General features: G+C 32.3%; 1 protein-coding gene across 1 annotated transcript; it reads left to right on the forward strand.

Annotated features, from left to right (window-relative positions):
* Positions 1-3,080: 3,080 nt before the first annotated feature.
* On the forward strand, positions 3,081-15,938 carry LOC134710768 (uncharacterized). The gene is made up of 5 exons (XM_063571166.1): positions 3,081-3,550; positions 5,479-5,656; positions 9,006-9,050; positions 10,560-10,904; positions 15,736-15,938. Exons 1-5 carry the CDS (start codon positions 3,164-3,166, stop codon positions 15,936-15,938), a joined length of 1,158 nt encoding a protein of 385 aa, XP_063427236.1. The 5' UTR covers positions 3,081-3,163.
* Positions 15,939-16,777: the final 839 nt, after the last annotated feature.

Genomic DNA, 16,777 nt, shown 5'->3' on the forward strand with positions numbered 1-16,777 from the left:
TAAGACTACATTATTAACAAAAAAAAATCATACAACTCTTTGATAAATACAAAACTAGAGTCGTCAATAGGGATAAACAGATGGCTTAGAATCCTACCAATACAAGAAACTCTTAATATGAATTCATTGTACAAATTTATTTTTGAATATATGACTGAAAATAAATTAAAAATATTTTGATGGAAATTATTACATGATATTGTTCCAACTAAAAACTGTTATTGCAGTGGAAAGTAACTAAGACAGACAAGTGTAATTTTTGTAAGCAAGAAGAAGATTATGCTCACAATTTTTTTAAGTGTAGATATTTGAATAAATTTTGGCAAAAAATCTATGAACTCTTTAGAAGAAGTAAAATAGATATTGATATTAAATTGCGACATCTGGTATTTGGATATAAAATCACAGATAGTAATTATTATTTTTTTAATTATATACTAACAGTATTAAGTTTTTTTCTATATACAAGTCATACTATGTATCCGAGCAGAGAACAAAAACTGTTGATGTCTTTAGCATTTTTGAAAATGAATTTAATAAAAGAATAGATGCATATAAATCAAGATGTCCAATGTTATTGTCAATTAGAAAGAATGTTTAGCATTGAAAAATCTCTGCATAGACAACTATACAAGTTTATTTTTTTAACTTAATAAGTTGGATCAGCTGTTTTTTATTTCCCTGGATAATCAGTGGAGTGTAACAGGGTAAATCAAGATAAGCTTGGACTCTTGGTGAAACTTGTAACAAGCAAGATTAGAAGAATAAATATTATTATGTTGTTAAAAAAAAATAAACAGGAATACAAGTACTCGAAAAATAATCCGATTGACCGTGTAAGACCCTAAACTTCGACAGAGTAAAGCAATTACGAATGCTAAAAAATGTAATGCAGAAAGTTTCGACAAATGAAATACAGATCCAATGAACAATAGTTTCACTTTGAATGCTTTCCAAGCATGAAAAGGAGAAAACGGTATGACTTTTCATCCGCAATTACTCAGTATTGTAAATCTCCAGCAAAATTCCGACTGAATCTATCTCACATATGAATACCTTCGAGCCAACGCCTTTACCAGTAGCAAATGCTTCTGTGAATCCAAACAAGGAATTTCCGACCAGGTCTTATTTTAATACTCTTGATTATGTTCGTGATAATTAAAAATTACTACAATTATGTCAACAAGTCATTGTCGGAGTTCTTGAACCGATAAACACATTCAACTCGCATTCAATTTTAACACCGAATCAACAGTTTCCGCAAAATTGAGTTGGTGTTACAAACCGTACGTTGTGAGAATTTATTAACCATACCCAGATGAATTTACCAAACATTTTTTTGACAAATTTCAATATTTAACATGAAAAACCAACTATTACAAATGTCTTAACATGTATTTCTTCTTCCGGACTATGAAACACTTTTAACCAAATGATTAAAAAAAACTTTGACCACTTTAAACAAAATTTATCTATTGATTAAGGAGTAGGTTCAGTAAGACCCCTTTTTGGCCACAAAAAATAGCAGTTTTAGATAATTTTGAAAATGTAATCTTAAAGCTACATTTTGGAAAGTAAAATGCTTCTGCTTTATAAATATGAGCTGTTTTGACAATACAATGCACAAATATCGCGTTCTAGATTCATTGAATTACTGAAATCTTCAAAATTGTAGCATTTTGGTTAATTTTTAGACGGTTTTCATCTAAAATGAAAGTGGCCGCATTCGTGTTCATTCATAATATTGAAATCTAAGTTGTATTTGATGATAATACAAAACATATATAAAGGTTGAGGATGAAAACGGATGCGGCCTCTTTCATTTTTGACAAAAAACATTTGGAAATTGACGTTTTTTTTTGGCATATTTGATATATTTTTCATATGTAAAGTCATAAGAAACAAGTGACCGGTGAAAGCTAATGTTCTTCCAATTCTTGAACCAATGCATACAAACATCAGAAACTTAATCTTCAGTGCACGAATTTATCATTTTTTTCGTGTAAATTTCGTACAATCGTCAATTTTTTTTTTCAATTGGTCAGTGTTGTTGTGAAAATATGGCAGGTAATTAAAGTTCGTGTTTTGAAGCCGAAGTTTAACGATTGCCACCTGTTTGTCAACAATCGACAAAAAATAAACAAAACAGCATGTAAATTTTGCACGTGTTTAACATGTAAATTCAGATATTAGTTTATTTTTAGAACATCCATGCGTATTGTGATCACCGGATTTTTACGAGATGGGTCACACTAAGGTCACTTTGCATACGGAAAATGTGTCGGGTGAATTCAGGAAGCAGTTAAAATAAAGTAAACTTTTCTAAATAAGAATAAATTAATGAATTTTCTTCAGAAAAAAAGTATATGTACATAAGTTTTATAATGAAAACTATTCATTGAGTTTAAAAAAAACATATGAATTATTTTTTTTTTATTTGAGGTTTCTTACGACTTTAAGCTTGAATCAGGGCGTTTTTAATTTGACTTAATCAGTTAATGCAACACACAAGTATAAAAAACAAAGGCTTATAACTGATCCATCTTCTCCTCAAAATTGAGATGTACACTACAGTGGTAATGATTTGAAAGATAAAAACCTTGTCATACATTTTAACTGATGATGCTTTATGTCAATGCTAAGCCGCAGCTCTGATTTGTTGATTGATGGTATACGAGACAACAGCGGCAGCGGCTACGAAACTTATGATTATGGTGAAACGCTTTGTCTCTTAAAACATAGTTGGACATCGTTTTTATCCATACGCTATTTTAACAAGTCAGAAATGAAACAATCATTCGTATTGCATTATTCTGCATTTGTTATCTAATATGTTTTTGAACGATTCTTAGTTGAATATTTTCATTTCAATACAACACAATACACAACAATACATTTAAAAGTTAATCATTATCGAATTTCAAAAAATATTACAAAATACAATATCCTATCTTATCGTGTCTTTTATTATATGCATTCAAATAATGCATGTAGCATGAATTATATTTATGGAGATCTCTATACCAAGTCTTGACTCTTATTCTATTTCATTTCAAAACGGTAGTATCTTGTTTCTTTAATCAAACAAAAGACTTAAAACATATATTGATATGTTAAAACATATTCAAACCTAGCATAACCGTTAATCAGTTATAGAATTTATATGGAGCTTCACGAAGAAAAGATGAGTTTCGATGAAAGAAATTTTAGCGCATACCTTAACAGATCATACAGTGACGGTTTTTCTCCGCCTCCTGATATTTGTGGAAAACAGAGGAATTCCAATGGATATTTACACCCTTGTTATCGTAATAAAAAGGGTATATCTTCCAAACATGATTATCTCAGTGTACAGGGATCTATCAGAGAAGAATCGCAAGTTGATAAAGTATCAGACAAATCTCCCAATTTGCCACACAGCAAATACATCACAAACAAAGAGGAGGTTACTGAACTTGATGATGTTCGAATATATTATGAAATAGCAGATTCAACCAAACTTAGAACGTCTGGGCAGTCCGACGTCAAATGTTTTGACCAAAAAGAATATGTGAGTGTTTTACAATCATTAATATGTGTATAAATGTGACCCGAATCTTAAAAACTAAACTGTAATATCAAAAATAGGGAATACATTTCACAACGGCCTGCCATATCGGGACCTTTGATAGCTTTTTATTTGGTCTTTGTTATGCTTATTGTTGAAGGTCGTATGATAATCTTAATATACTTCATTTTCGTTTTTATGTTTCCGTTGTGTAAACTTAACAAGTTTAAGAATGGTTTTCACTTAAAGAGGGAACTTACGATATCAAAATTAACGAACGTATCATTGAAATGATGTCAAAACTGAACCTTTGACAACTGGTTATATGGTACGACTCAAGAAGATTAGCACCAAACATGTTTTACACGTTGCTAGATTATCTTATGATCAAATTATGTATTTATGGTTATTCATGTGTTAAGTTAATGTTCTAAGTATAATAATCGAATAAGTTAAATATTGTTTGTTATGATTTTTTAAATGACTAAGATGGGTTTTTTTCCCTTTGTTCTCTAGAAGTATCTGATTCTGGGGGAGGTCCGGGTGCATCACCCCCCTTTTTGACAATCAATGCTTTTGAATAGGGACACATGGTTGGAACCCGCTTTAACCATGGTTGGACCCCTTACAAAATAGCTGGATCCACCACTGTCCTCTAATTAAAAGATCCCTTTGTAAGATAAAATCTGTTCTTATCGTATTTGAATGGGGATATATGGATGGAACTCCCCCACCTTGGTCTATGGTGGAAATCCTCCGCATTTTAATTAGTTTGAAACCCCCTTTTATTTAACCGTTGTTGGACTCCCTCTTCAAAATGACTGGGTCCGATAAAATATTTTGTTTTATTTGCTTTTTAGCGAAAATGATACTTCTGCAAGACAGCTGACTTTCTTTAATTTAGAATATCTTCTTTTTCTCGCAGCTTCAGTTATTTCACGCATTACCATAAGTTATCTGTAAATGAAATTCTTTCTATCTATTAGGTTTTTTTTTGGCATTAACGAATCATATAGTCGGGGTTCTAATTGTCTAGTGCCTATCCCTGGCGGATGACATAAAAAGATGAGCTAATAACTCCTCAAGTATGCACTTTTTTTGTTGAAATATTTTGGTACGATTTTCTATAGTTATTAGCTGTTTTTCGCACACTTTACTGCGGCTGTCACTCGTTATCCGTTTTGTTTTTTCCATGGTTTCATTATCATCATTGACAACCATTGGTTACAGACTATTTTGGAACCAAGATTGTGTTAAAATGTTCCCTTAAGCTTTAATTTAGACTAAACGCGCATCTGGCGTACTAGATTATAACTCTGGTACCTTTGATAGCTAAATTTATTTACACCACTGGGTCGAAGCCACTGATGTATGGACGTTTCGTCCTCGAGGGTATCACCAGCCCAGTAATCAGCACTTCGGTGTTGACATGAATATCAATTATATGGTCTTTTTTAAATTTTCGAAAAACTAAGAATTTTCTTATCCCAGGAATAGTTTACCTTAGCCTTATTTGGCACAACTTTTTGGAACTGTGGGTCATCAATAATCTTCAACTTTGTACTTGTTTGGTCCTATAACTATTTTATATGAGCGTCACTGGTAAGTCTTATGTAGACGAAGTACGCGTCTGGCGTACCTAATTACAAACCTGGTACCTTTGATAACTTTTTAATATCCATAAACTGGCACAAAACCATCATATTTTGCTGGTTTTGATTCTTATATATTGTTTTTTTTAAAGATATCTGTTTAAATTAATATTACGGCATTTAAATTAGATCCATATAAAAACCAAATTACCGCCTTTTTAAAATATAATGACAATGTAACTTTTTGGCTCTCATTTTGGATTTCCTTTTCTTTTTCAAGCTATATATTGTCTCTGTTCATTCTTGAAGCTATTTGCCATTTTAGATCTTTTATTGAAGGTACTAAGACCAGCAGATGACTCCTGCTTGCCGCAAGACAAAGAAGCAAAAAAAACATCTGCAAACTCTCCTTGTTCTCCCTGTAGAATGATTATTCTTGCTGCAATAATAATAATAATACTCCTGATTGGCCTTGGCTGTGCAGCTTATTTCTTATGGCTAAGAAATACCAATGAAAGTTTGTTTAATTTACATTGTTTGCTCATATCCAAAGCTGAAACGTGTACTGATAACATTTTACCTACAGTATAACGTTATGCTAATATTAAGTAAATTTAATTCAGGTTCAGTTAATTTTCAATGAACAAATAACTATTTGTATAGATATGCTTTTCAAACAAACTGTAAGTCAGTAAAATGTTTGTAGGGTTTTTCAATGTTTACTGGTGAATTTTTATGTGTTTGTTTAAATTCCTGAATAATATATATCCGTGTACGTATAAAGACAAATAATTGAGGATAAGGTACTTAAATATTTATATATTGTTTATAGATTGAAGAAGAAAACAACAAAACAGATTATGCGTCTTAAATTTCCCTTCTAGATCCATCTTCATTCAGAACTTTCAAACTCAAAATTTTAAAAGCAAAGTAATAAATTCAAATATGAAAACGTGCGTGTGCGTATACCATGTTTCAACTGGTAAAAACTAGGCATGGATAAGTTTCAGTCTTGTTAAGTTTAAAGAAATCTATATGTAATATAAGTATATTGTCTATTTATTTCGTATACATTGCAAATTGGACATTTTTAAGCTTTTGAATATCTAATGTAACTATTCGGTTACAGTTTACTGAATGACAAACTATACTTTTAAAGGTTGATTTAAATGAAATATCCGAATATTCACACTAATAAACGCGTACATTATGTTGATATATAAACCCATGATATGCTTTTGTACAATCCTAATTCGAGACTCACCTTTATTTAGTTTTGTTTACTTTTTTTCATTCGTCTTTGAAAGTTAAAACGGGACGTCAGAAGTAATTAATTCTATAGAAAAGAAGAGAGTATTTTAAGGACATACTGGCGAATAAAAAAGCACTTTCCACAATACAGTCTTAACAAATATTTCGATTTATAATTAAAAGGAGATTTGGTATATACGTGAATATAACGGCATGTCGCCAATAACGAAACCTTAAAGTCAAAGGTTTCAATAAACGGCTTTCAACGATATGCAGAAGATCCATATACAATTTCGAGGAGCTAAAGACCAAAGATTATCACACATTTTCCATTAACACAAATTTTGATAAGATATCAAATTAAGATGAAACACGAACATAAACGAAGTTACAGATTAGGGGGTCGAGGGCCACATTACCTAATACTGGATTGTACTACTTTTGTTTAGACCTCAATCCTTTTCGTATGTAAATTGGACCAGTGAAATTTTACTAGACACGTTTTATGTAATTTAAACAGTGTTCATCAGTAAATACACTTTATCAATGTGTAATGTCTATTGATATCATACTTTTTGTAATAGATACATTTACTGCAATTCCTTTCAATATTTGACAAATGTAAAACATTTCAATTGAGAAAACGTAGGGCCTAAATTATATACTTAACAATAAACAAAACAAATATGATACATTGCAACAAGTGACATTCACTTAATTTAAAGAAAGTTCAACATATATGCGGTTGCTTAATCTCTCCCTTGAGGGACAGTGCTGTAAAAGCACAAAATAAGAACAAGTGATATAACGCAGTTGAAAATCTACATCTGTTCTGTCATCAACGTGAGAGGGTCAGCGCTAAAATTAACAGGTTTAATATACCATTTTCTACATTTGAAATTGCCTGTACCAAGTCAGGAACATGACTGTTTTTGCCATTTCGTTTTTTATGTGTTTTGTTATTTGATTTTGCCATGTGACTATGGATTTCCCAAATTAATTTTCCTCTGAGTTCAGTATGTTTGTGATTTGACTTTTATGGAACATGGGAAGTTCTTAATGTATAAAATATGAATCGTGTTGGTCTTCATTTGTATGATTTTTTTTCGTTCATCCTAATTTTGAACACGTAGTTACTTTAGGAAGGGCACTAAAAATGTATACTAGATTGAAAAGAAGGGGGTCATGAAACCACACTTAACCAAAATTAACGAATACATGAGTGCTATCTAGTATGTTATATTTCAGACGAGAAAACAGATACATTAAACAACACCCAGTAAGCGGGGTTTTTTTTATCTTTTCGTCGCTGTTTGATATTTATCTAAAACATGCAGTGTGGCCTTACTTTGATGTAAGCAATAGAAATATATCATGTTCAAATTTTGCTTGTATAAAGTAAAAACACAAAAATACTGAACTCCGAGGAAAATTCAAAAAGGAAAATCAAAAATCAAAAGGCAAAATCAAAAGTCCAAACACATCAAACGAATGGCTAACAACTGTCATATTCCTGACTTGGTACAGGCATTTTCTAATGTAGAAAATGGTGGATTGAACCTGGTTTTATAGCTAGCTAAACCTCTCACTTGTATGACAGTCGCATCAAATGCCATTACATTGTCAACGATGTATGAACAAAACAAACATACTCAAAGAGTAAAAATGTCAAAAATAGGGGTACAGCAGTCAATATTGTGTTATCATCTTAATATCACTATAAAAACAACAAATGTAACCACGTTCTTCTTTAGTTTGTGTCTTGTTGACTAATTCCGGCATGACAAAATAAAGCTCGCATCACACTGAACGGTGGTTGTCTATTCATTAGGTAAACGATGACTATAAAAATTGATTATACATATGTTTTCTTCAACGTGAACAAAGATATAATCTTATCAATAATATACAAATCACCTCCACTTTTTCCAAGAGAAAGAATTTTATTGTCAAATAATACCGTTCGGATTGATTTTTTATCCCATTTTTAGACCTATTCGTCATATCATGGTAGACAATTTATCTATTTACTTATTTTGAGGAGAAAGTAATTGAATGAAGAGAATGACAAATCTTCGCAAGTGGATTTCGAACTCATATTTTCAGTATTGACATGCTAATGATACAGTAATTGAACTGGTTACATATATTGAACTGCTTATAATACATGTAATACTCAGACACCAAGGTATCTGATTCATCTGAAGTTAAAGTTTATGTTTTGAAGTTTCACAACGGAATTAAAGTATGACTTTCAGTTCTGGAGACAAGAAAAACCTTTCGCGGAATAATTTGCTCTTTTAAACTAAGTGAATTTTTTTTCTCTCTATACAACTGGGTTATATAACTCTTGATAATAAGATATCGCTTGATATCAACTCTAAATATTCCATAAATACAATTTCAAAAAAGCACCAGGGCTCTTGAAAAAGTAAAAACAGTATAATCCAATACTTTTAACCGTGTATTTAAATAAGCCCGGATAATTTACCCTGATATGGAATATACACGGTCTCCACAGGTTTACTTTAAATCAATCATATTTCTAGAAATGAATAAAAATTAAGATTATATATTTTGTTGATTCTCAGATGGTTTTTTTCTTTTTCTTTCAGAGAGTATCCCGTCAGAAGCACCGAGTTTAACTACGGAAACCGTCTGTAAGTACGATATTGCATAAAAAATAGTAAACAAAATTGTATACATAATACAGAAGGACGTGGGAAAATAGTTTGTAAGGCAAATTCAATGTAACGTATTGGGTATATTGTCATTTTTCCCTTTCTGTCGGTTTTTTTTTCCATTTTAGAAGGTAAGGTTATCAAATATTATCTCATTTCTGTCAATGATTCTCGTGGTAGATGATTGTCGCTGATGAGGAAGCTATCTATTGACCCAAATATTCTCAATGTACATTAAGGACAACATTTAATTAGGTTTTATATTTCACATATGACCACTTAAATGTAACAATTGTACAATCTGTCTGATTTATCTCCTAACTGGTACCCGCGCTTGTATTTCCTATCATGATTTTCTTGAAAGAGGGTTAATGCTCACAAGGAAGCTATTAAACCAAGAGTTCCAAGTGGTGTGGTAAAATAACCCTTTCTTCAATTTTACAGACGCCATCACGAGTTATTAATAACCATTTCACAGATGATTTCGGATATGTTTCTAACTTTGTAACTACAATCCCCTTCCATTTTCATGAATGAGACCTACCGAATTAGACTATATACCGGATTTATAATAACATGAGCAACACGACGGGTGTCACATGTGGAGTAGGATATGCTTACCCTTCTGAAGCACTTGGGATCATCCCTATTTTTGGTGGGGTTCGTGTTGCTCAGTTTTTAGTTTTCTATGTAGTTTCTTGTGTACTATTATTTGTCAGTATGTCTTTCATACTTTAAGCCATGGTGTTGTCAGTTTATTTTCAATTTATGAATTTTACTGTTCCTCTGGTATCTTTGGTCCCTCTTCTAATCAACAGACAATATTGGACCCATATATTCAGACTTAGTGTTCAGCCATTCGTGTAATAAAGAATAAAACTAAATTTCATATTTATTTGTCTTTTTTTTATTCTTTTGATTCGAGGTTTTATAGACGAAACTCGCGCCTGGTTTACACAATTGTGACCATGGTATATCTATGATGAGTATATTTCTAGTTGTTGGTCTTTTTAAAGAGGGTTGTCAATAAGTCAATTTATCTCTGCTGGTGGACTATTAGACCCCGAGGGTATCACCAGCCCAGTAGCCAGTACTTCGGTACTGGCATGAAAATACGGATTTGTTGTGTTATTAAAATTTGCTGTTACAAAATATTAAAAATTATTATAAATAAGGGAATGTATATCCCTCGTCCAAAGCTCTGATTCCTTTCACGAATTTGGCTATACTTTTTGGACCTTTTGGATTATAGCTCTTCATGTTTTATATAAGCTTTGGATTTCAAATATTTTGGCAACGAGCATCACTGAAGAGACATGTATTGTCGAAATGCGCATCTGGTGCAATAAAGTTGGTACCGTTGATTTTATTATGTTTGTTTTGGTTTTTTTTTACTTATTATGAAGAGTACAAAAATTGAATGAGATGTATATTATTGGTTTCAGTCCTATTGTAATGAAAAACATTTTTTTTTCCGTTTACTTTTAGGTTCACCTACTGATAGAACGATTCTTCACCTCAATCCTGATCAAATAGCTGAAGTTAAAAGAAAGTTGTTGCCACATAATTGCGAAGCCTATGTTGGTTACCCTGCAGGAGACCTAAGCATTGAAATTTTGAAGTCAGGAGAGCTGGAGTTCAAAAAATTAGACGTTATCATTGAAAACACAGTGGACAACAGGACGTCATGCGAAATTCATAGAAAAATAGATTTTAGAATAGTATTTACATCTGATATGGAGAAGGCTATCATCAGATGTTCAGTAATTAATAAACACTTCCCGGATTCTCCAGCCTTTTATTCAAAAAATGAAACAGTTCGTCTAATACCAGGTAAATATCACTTGTTTATGTAAATATGGACTTCAGTTGAACCTAATAAATCATTATCCTTATTCTTACTAATAACTATTTTTATTTTACCGTTTATCAAAATAATATTGCGTTTTATGTAACGAAAATTATTGTTAAAGAGGCGGTAGCTGTCAAATTCATGTTAACCGTTTTGACTCAAATTCCCAACTTTTGGTTTATAGCATACTAAAACGTATATACAAATTAAGCAAAATCTAAAATAAACAATTAACAATGCAGTGGATCGATAAAATGTATAAGCATTTAGTGTGTATTCTAGTCCAGATGCAATATAATAAACTATTAAGGTGACCTCGAAGGATTACCGACAGTCATATAACACGATATAAACATAATCGTAGAAATAAATAGAATTGCAGCTTGTTCATCTGGACTTTTCTGCGTTTATTTGGTTTCATATCAAAATATAAACTTTTAATTGTCCTAAATGTTATCAAAAGTCAAATGTTGACATTGAACAGTGACATGTTATTCTTAGGCAGCTTGTGATTATCTACATTAAATATTTTGGAAGTGTTTTTATTGATATCTATGTTTTGGGAATTTTCTTAGATGGCATGGTGTTTAAAATATATTTCAGTAATCGTCCGTTATCTTGGATTGGTACTTGGTGTCGTTGTAACATAGTACCTCTTAGCCTCTTTAATGTTTTGTTATTGATTTGAGTTCTCAATGCTCTTCATTTAAGTACTTGTTTGGCTTTAAAACTATTTTGATCTGAACTCACTGATGAGTATAGAGAATAGACGAAACTCGCGTCTGGCGTATTAAATTATAATCCTTGTACCTTTGATAACTATTCCATAACTCTTCTTTTTAAAAACAGAATTATCAAAAGTGCCTTCACACAGGAGGACATTCTGATTAAAATAAGACAATTACATATGTTACTGATAGTTATCAAAGGTACCAGGATTATAATTTAGTACGCCAGACGCGCGTTTCGTCTACATAAGCCTCATCAGTGACGCTCATATCAAATAGGTTATAAACCAAACAAATACAAAGTTGAAGACACTGTTTGTTAAACTAAGGCCGTGTTCACATTGACCTAAGCTCGGTGTTGTGTTAGTGTAACTCGCACATAAACTAAACATAATTACGTTCTCAATGATAAAACTCAATGTTTACATGTAGTGTAAATCATGTTTTACCTACATGCAGTCGATAGTCGATGTAGTCCTTGTGTAGGTTAAGTGTTCACAAAACTAGCAATTCAGATCTTTAATTTCCCCATGTATGTTTAAAATAGACACGATTTTTATATAAAATTGATACTTATAACACTTATTGATAAAGTTCTTTACAGAAATATTTATCTTAACTTGATATATTTATTTGTTATAAAAACACTTTACGTAGCCTTATTTACCCCTTATCAAGACAGACAAGACTCATCCATCATAATTGCCGAACATTTAATTCATTTGAAAAGGTTTTCACGAATCGACTGGACGTACACACTGACATAAATATTTGCCACTGGTCTTTATTCAAACAACGATTCACTCATAAATGCATTATTGAAAAAGGGTGAGGCTAATTCTTTGCGTGTGTAGTATCTCAGGTCCGTTAAAATACAGTTAGAAAAAAAACCAACATAACCCCCTCCTTTTGCTGAATACTCCTTGGAGAAAAAATACCTTTTGAATCAAACAAAAAAGATAAATAGGTACATGTAGGTAGTGATCCTTAACATCGCAGTTCTATTCGTCTAGTCTGAAAGCAAGCTGATGCAGCCGATTTTTATTAATCAAATTGTGGTAAAATCACCCCCACCCCTTTTTTTTTAAAGTTAAATGGGCGTTCCCTAACTACTAGAAAGGTTATTCGAAAATATGAATTCTGTTCTACGTAATGAACATTTAAATGACATATTGTTTACAAGTGTGATCAAAACTTATGTACAGGTAGCTAAACAAGGTTTATAGATGTGAACAAATTTAATGTGAAACTAGTGTACCTTACACTAAACCAAATGTAAACATGTTTACTGTACACGGCGTTTGGTGTGAACTCGGCCTAAGTTACTTGAAATATACATGCAAATACAGAATATCTAATTGGCTTCATTTATCGAGATAATTGTATTAGCTTCTAAAACGGAAATTTATTAACAGGTCGATTTTTTTTTTCTGGATATTGATATTAAGTGTAAATTCACATTGCGATAAGACGTGTCACGGTACTTGTTTATCCCAAATTTATGTATTTGGTGTTGATGTTATGTTTGCTATTCTCGTGGGATTTTGTCTGATGATTGGTCCGTTTCTATGTGTGTTACATATTTCAGTGTTGTGTCGTTGTTCTCCTCTGATATTTAATGCGTTTCCCTCGGTTTTAGTTTGTTACCCCGATTTTGTTTTTTGTCCATGGATTTATGAGTTTTGAACAGCGGTATACTACTGTTGCCTTTATTTAAGGCTTTTTCAAGTCATTATTTTTCGGAAATTGAAACTTAGCATTATACAATCTTCATAAATATGCTTAATTCAATTTTGTTTTCATATCGATTTACTTTTCTGTAACTATTTACCATGTGTACATAAATTATAACTTTATTCATTTTCATTTTACATGGCAAATAAAAAGAAGTACTAATTACGAATAAAAAAAGAGGCAACAAGCTGTGATGGCCTATCCTCTATATACTTTGTAAAACTGTGGTGTTTTATATCTTGAGATGTCATAGAAATTGACAACGTCGTCATAGGTAAAATTATCATTGGTCATCTCAAATCGATTGCTTTTCTAACTTTTGCCGTACCGACTCAAGCGAGAGAATCAATCTCGTTGTGATGATCAACGATAATCTATAATTATACATGTTGAAAAGAAGATTAAGTTCATGATATATGCATTCATTGGTTCAAGAATTATCCATATTTTTCACCATGCAAACACTCATTTCATACGGCTTTAAATATCAATAGATTAACGCCATCAGTATTTGGTATGCTATTTGTTTAATCTTATTATGAAGCGATACAAACTACTGCGAATGCATATAAACTAGATATCATTGAGATGGAAGCCATCTCTGTGGGCCCCGCTGTCAATAACGTGGGGTAATAGTGATAGTACTATTTCATAGTATAATAGTGATATGACTGCATGATGTGAACTAATTGTTGACTACTCTAAGGAGTCTCATGTGTGATTTCAATCTAAGATTTTAAGTTAAAACTGATAAATATTCTCATCTTACTTTCATAGTATAATAGTGATATGACTGCATGATGTGAACTAATTGTTGACTACTCTAAGGTGACTTTTGGATGTATGGATTGATGTTTGAACAATATGTTTAAAGGTGCTGCCCAATTGATATTTGTCACATATTTTTAGAATTATGCCTTCAATATATTATGACCCACCAAGTATAAAGTATGAAATATTAACTGTTCTCGAGAGGTAGAGCGGACACAATTTGTTAAGAACAACAAACAGATGGACAGACCGACAGACTGACCTTAGACCTAGGATGCATACATTATGACATATTCTCTGGTGTTGGTTTATATATATGTCAAGTTGAAAATGTTTGTCAGGTATAAAGTATGAAATAATAACAGCTGTCCTCTCAAAATATAGTGTGGATCAAATTTGTTAGCAATGGACAGACCAACAGACAGACAGACAGACCTTTGACCTAGGAAGTGGTACATACATCATGACACACCCTCTGGTGTTGGTTAAAATGGATGTCAAGTATAATATTTGAAATCATAATGGTTCTCAAGAAATAGAGCGGACACAATCTTCACCACAGGACACAGGATTGTCAACTGAAACCAAAGTTTTTTTGACGTTGACCTTTGACCTAGGAAGTTGTACATACATCATGACACGCCCTCTGGTGGTGGTTAAAATGGATGTCAAGTATAAACTTTGAAATCATAACGGTTCTCAAGAAATAGAGCGGACACAATCTTCACCACAGGACACAGGATTGTCAACTGAAACCAAAGTTTTTTTGACGTTGACCTTTGACCTAGAAAGTTGCACATACATCATGACACGCCCTCTGGTGGTGGTTAAAATGGATGTCAAGTATAAACTTTGAAATCATAACGGTTATCTAGATTTGGAGCGGACACGATCTTCACCACAGGACAGGGGGTTGTCAACTCTAAACCAAAGTTTTTGACCTTGACCTTTGACCTAGAAAGTTGTACATACATCATGACACGCCCTCTGGTGGTTGTTGAAATGGATGTCAAGTACAAACTTTGAAATCATAACGGTTATCTAGATATGGAGCGGACACGATCTTCACCACAGGACAGGGGGTTGTCAACTAAAACCAAAGTTTTTGACCTTGACCTTTGACCTAGAAAGTTGTACATACAACATGACACACCCTCTGGTGTTGGTTGATAATCATGTTAAGTATTAAGTATGAAATCATAATGGTTCTCTAGATATGGAGCGGACAGGAAAGTGTTACGGACGGACGGACGGACGGACGGACAGACGGACGGACGGACAGACGGACGGACAGACGGACGGACGGACAGACGGACAGACGGACGGACGGACAGACTGATCACTATAGGGCGACCCGACTTTTAGTCGGGGCCCTAATAAAAGAAACCGAACAATACCGAATACGTTTTTGCAGGTGTTATTAAATGTCCGACTCTTACACAGTTTGAATTGTCGTTCTTTGAATAGATTATATTTACGTCCAATTATTCATCACGCAATGTAAGTGAAGAATTCGCTATTTGATCAACTCATATGAAAAAGCTGTTTATGTATATTTACAACAGTAAACTCATTTCAGGTGATTCGTGTAAAGATAACACTGTATCCCAAAGCTACCGTGTACATCCTACAAACTGTCAGTATTATATTGAATGCCAGTACATAGAACCCTATGGTCGTGCATGTCAGTACGGCTATTGTTTTGGAATATACACAGTAGAAACATGCACTCCATGCAATAGTGTTATATGTCTAGAAACAAGTAAGAAAGTGTTCGCATAAAGAAAAAATATTTAAAATGTGGTGATAAATAAAAACACAATGCATTGTTTAGAAAATTTCAAATGAGTTTTAATTATCATTTGATAGCGCAGATATATGTTGGAAGTTCTTTTCAATGTTACATCAATCATTTCCGAAATGCAAAAACAAAAATTCAATGAAGAACAAATTACATTCAAATATCCAGAAGTTAAAAGACAATAGACACAGCAATATTTTTAAAGATTCAGACTAAAAATGTTGAAGGTTTTCAAATTTCAATTAAAGATAGATGTAAAAACAAATATCTAAATTCAATGTGTACAATTTCAATTTCAACTTTTTCTTTTTTAATATACTTTATACTTATTTCGTTTTGAGCATCACTGAAAAAAAATTGTAGAAGTCGCATTAAGGTGGTACCTAACACTACAGGGAGATAACTCTGTAAAGTCAACTAAACGCTTTAATTACGTTGTGTTGTACAAGAAATATTAAGCTTCTCAATGATCAAAATTGGTGTTTGTCAAATTGCTATATAACCAGTGTAATTTTTCTGACAAAACGGTTGGTTCAAAAAAATTAAATTTGTATATTTTTGTTGAAGTGTCAAAGTAAATACTTTGACAAAATTTAATGAAATTTAAACAGCCAAATTAATTTTAGTGAAAGTGTTGTGTACCACCGTAACTGCAGTATCAAAAATACCTTTCATTGTATTAGCTATATCAAACAGTAGAAGTCGTATAATAATCAATGAGATACTTATCCTATATGCAGAGACGAAATGATGTTGATGAGATAGACTATACATTGTATGCCATTGTTTGTCCTTGAACATTTGACAAACATATTGCCAT

This window comes from Mytilus trossulus, chromosome 3 (assembly GCF_036588685.1).
Source record: "Mytilus trossulus isolate FHL-02 chromosome 3, PNRI_Mtr1.1.1.hap1, whole genome shotgun sequence".
In the NCBI taxonomy this organism is placed as follows: Eukaryota; Metazoa; Mollusca; class Bivalvia; order Mytilida; family Mytilidae; genus Mytilus; species Mytilus trossulus.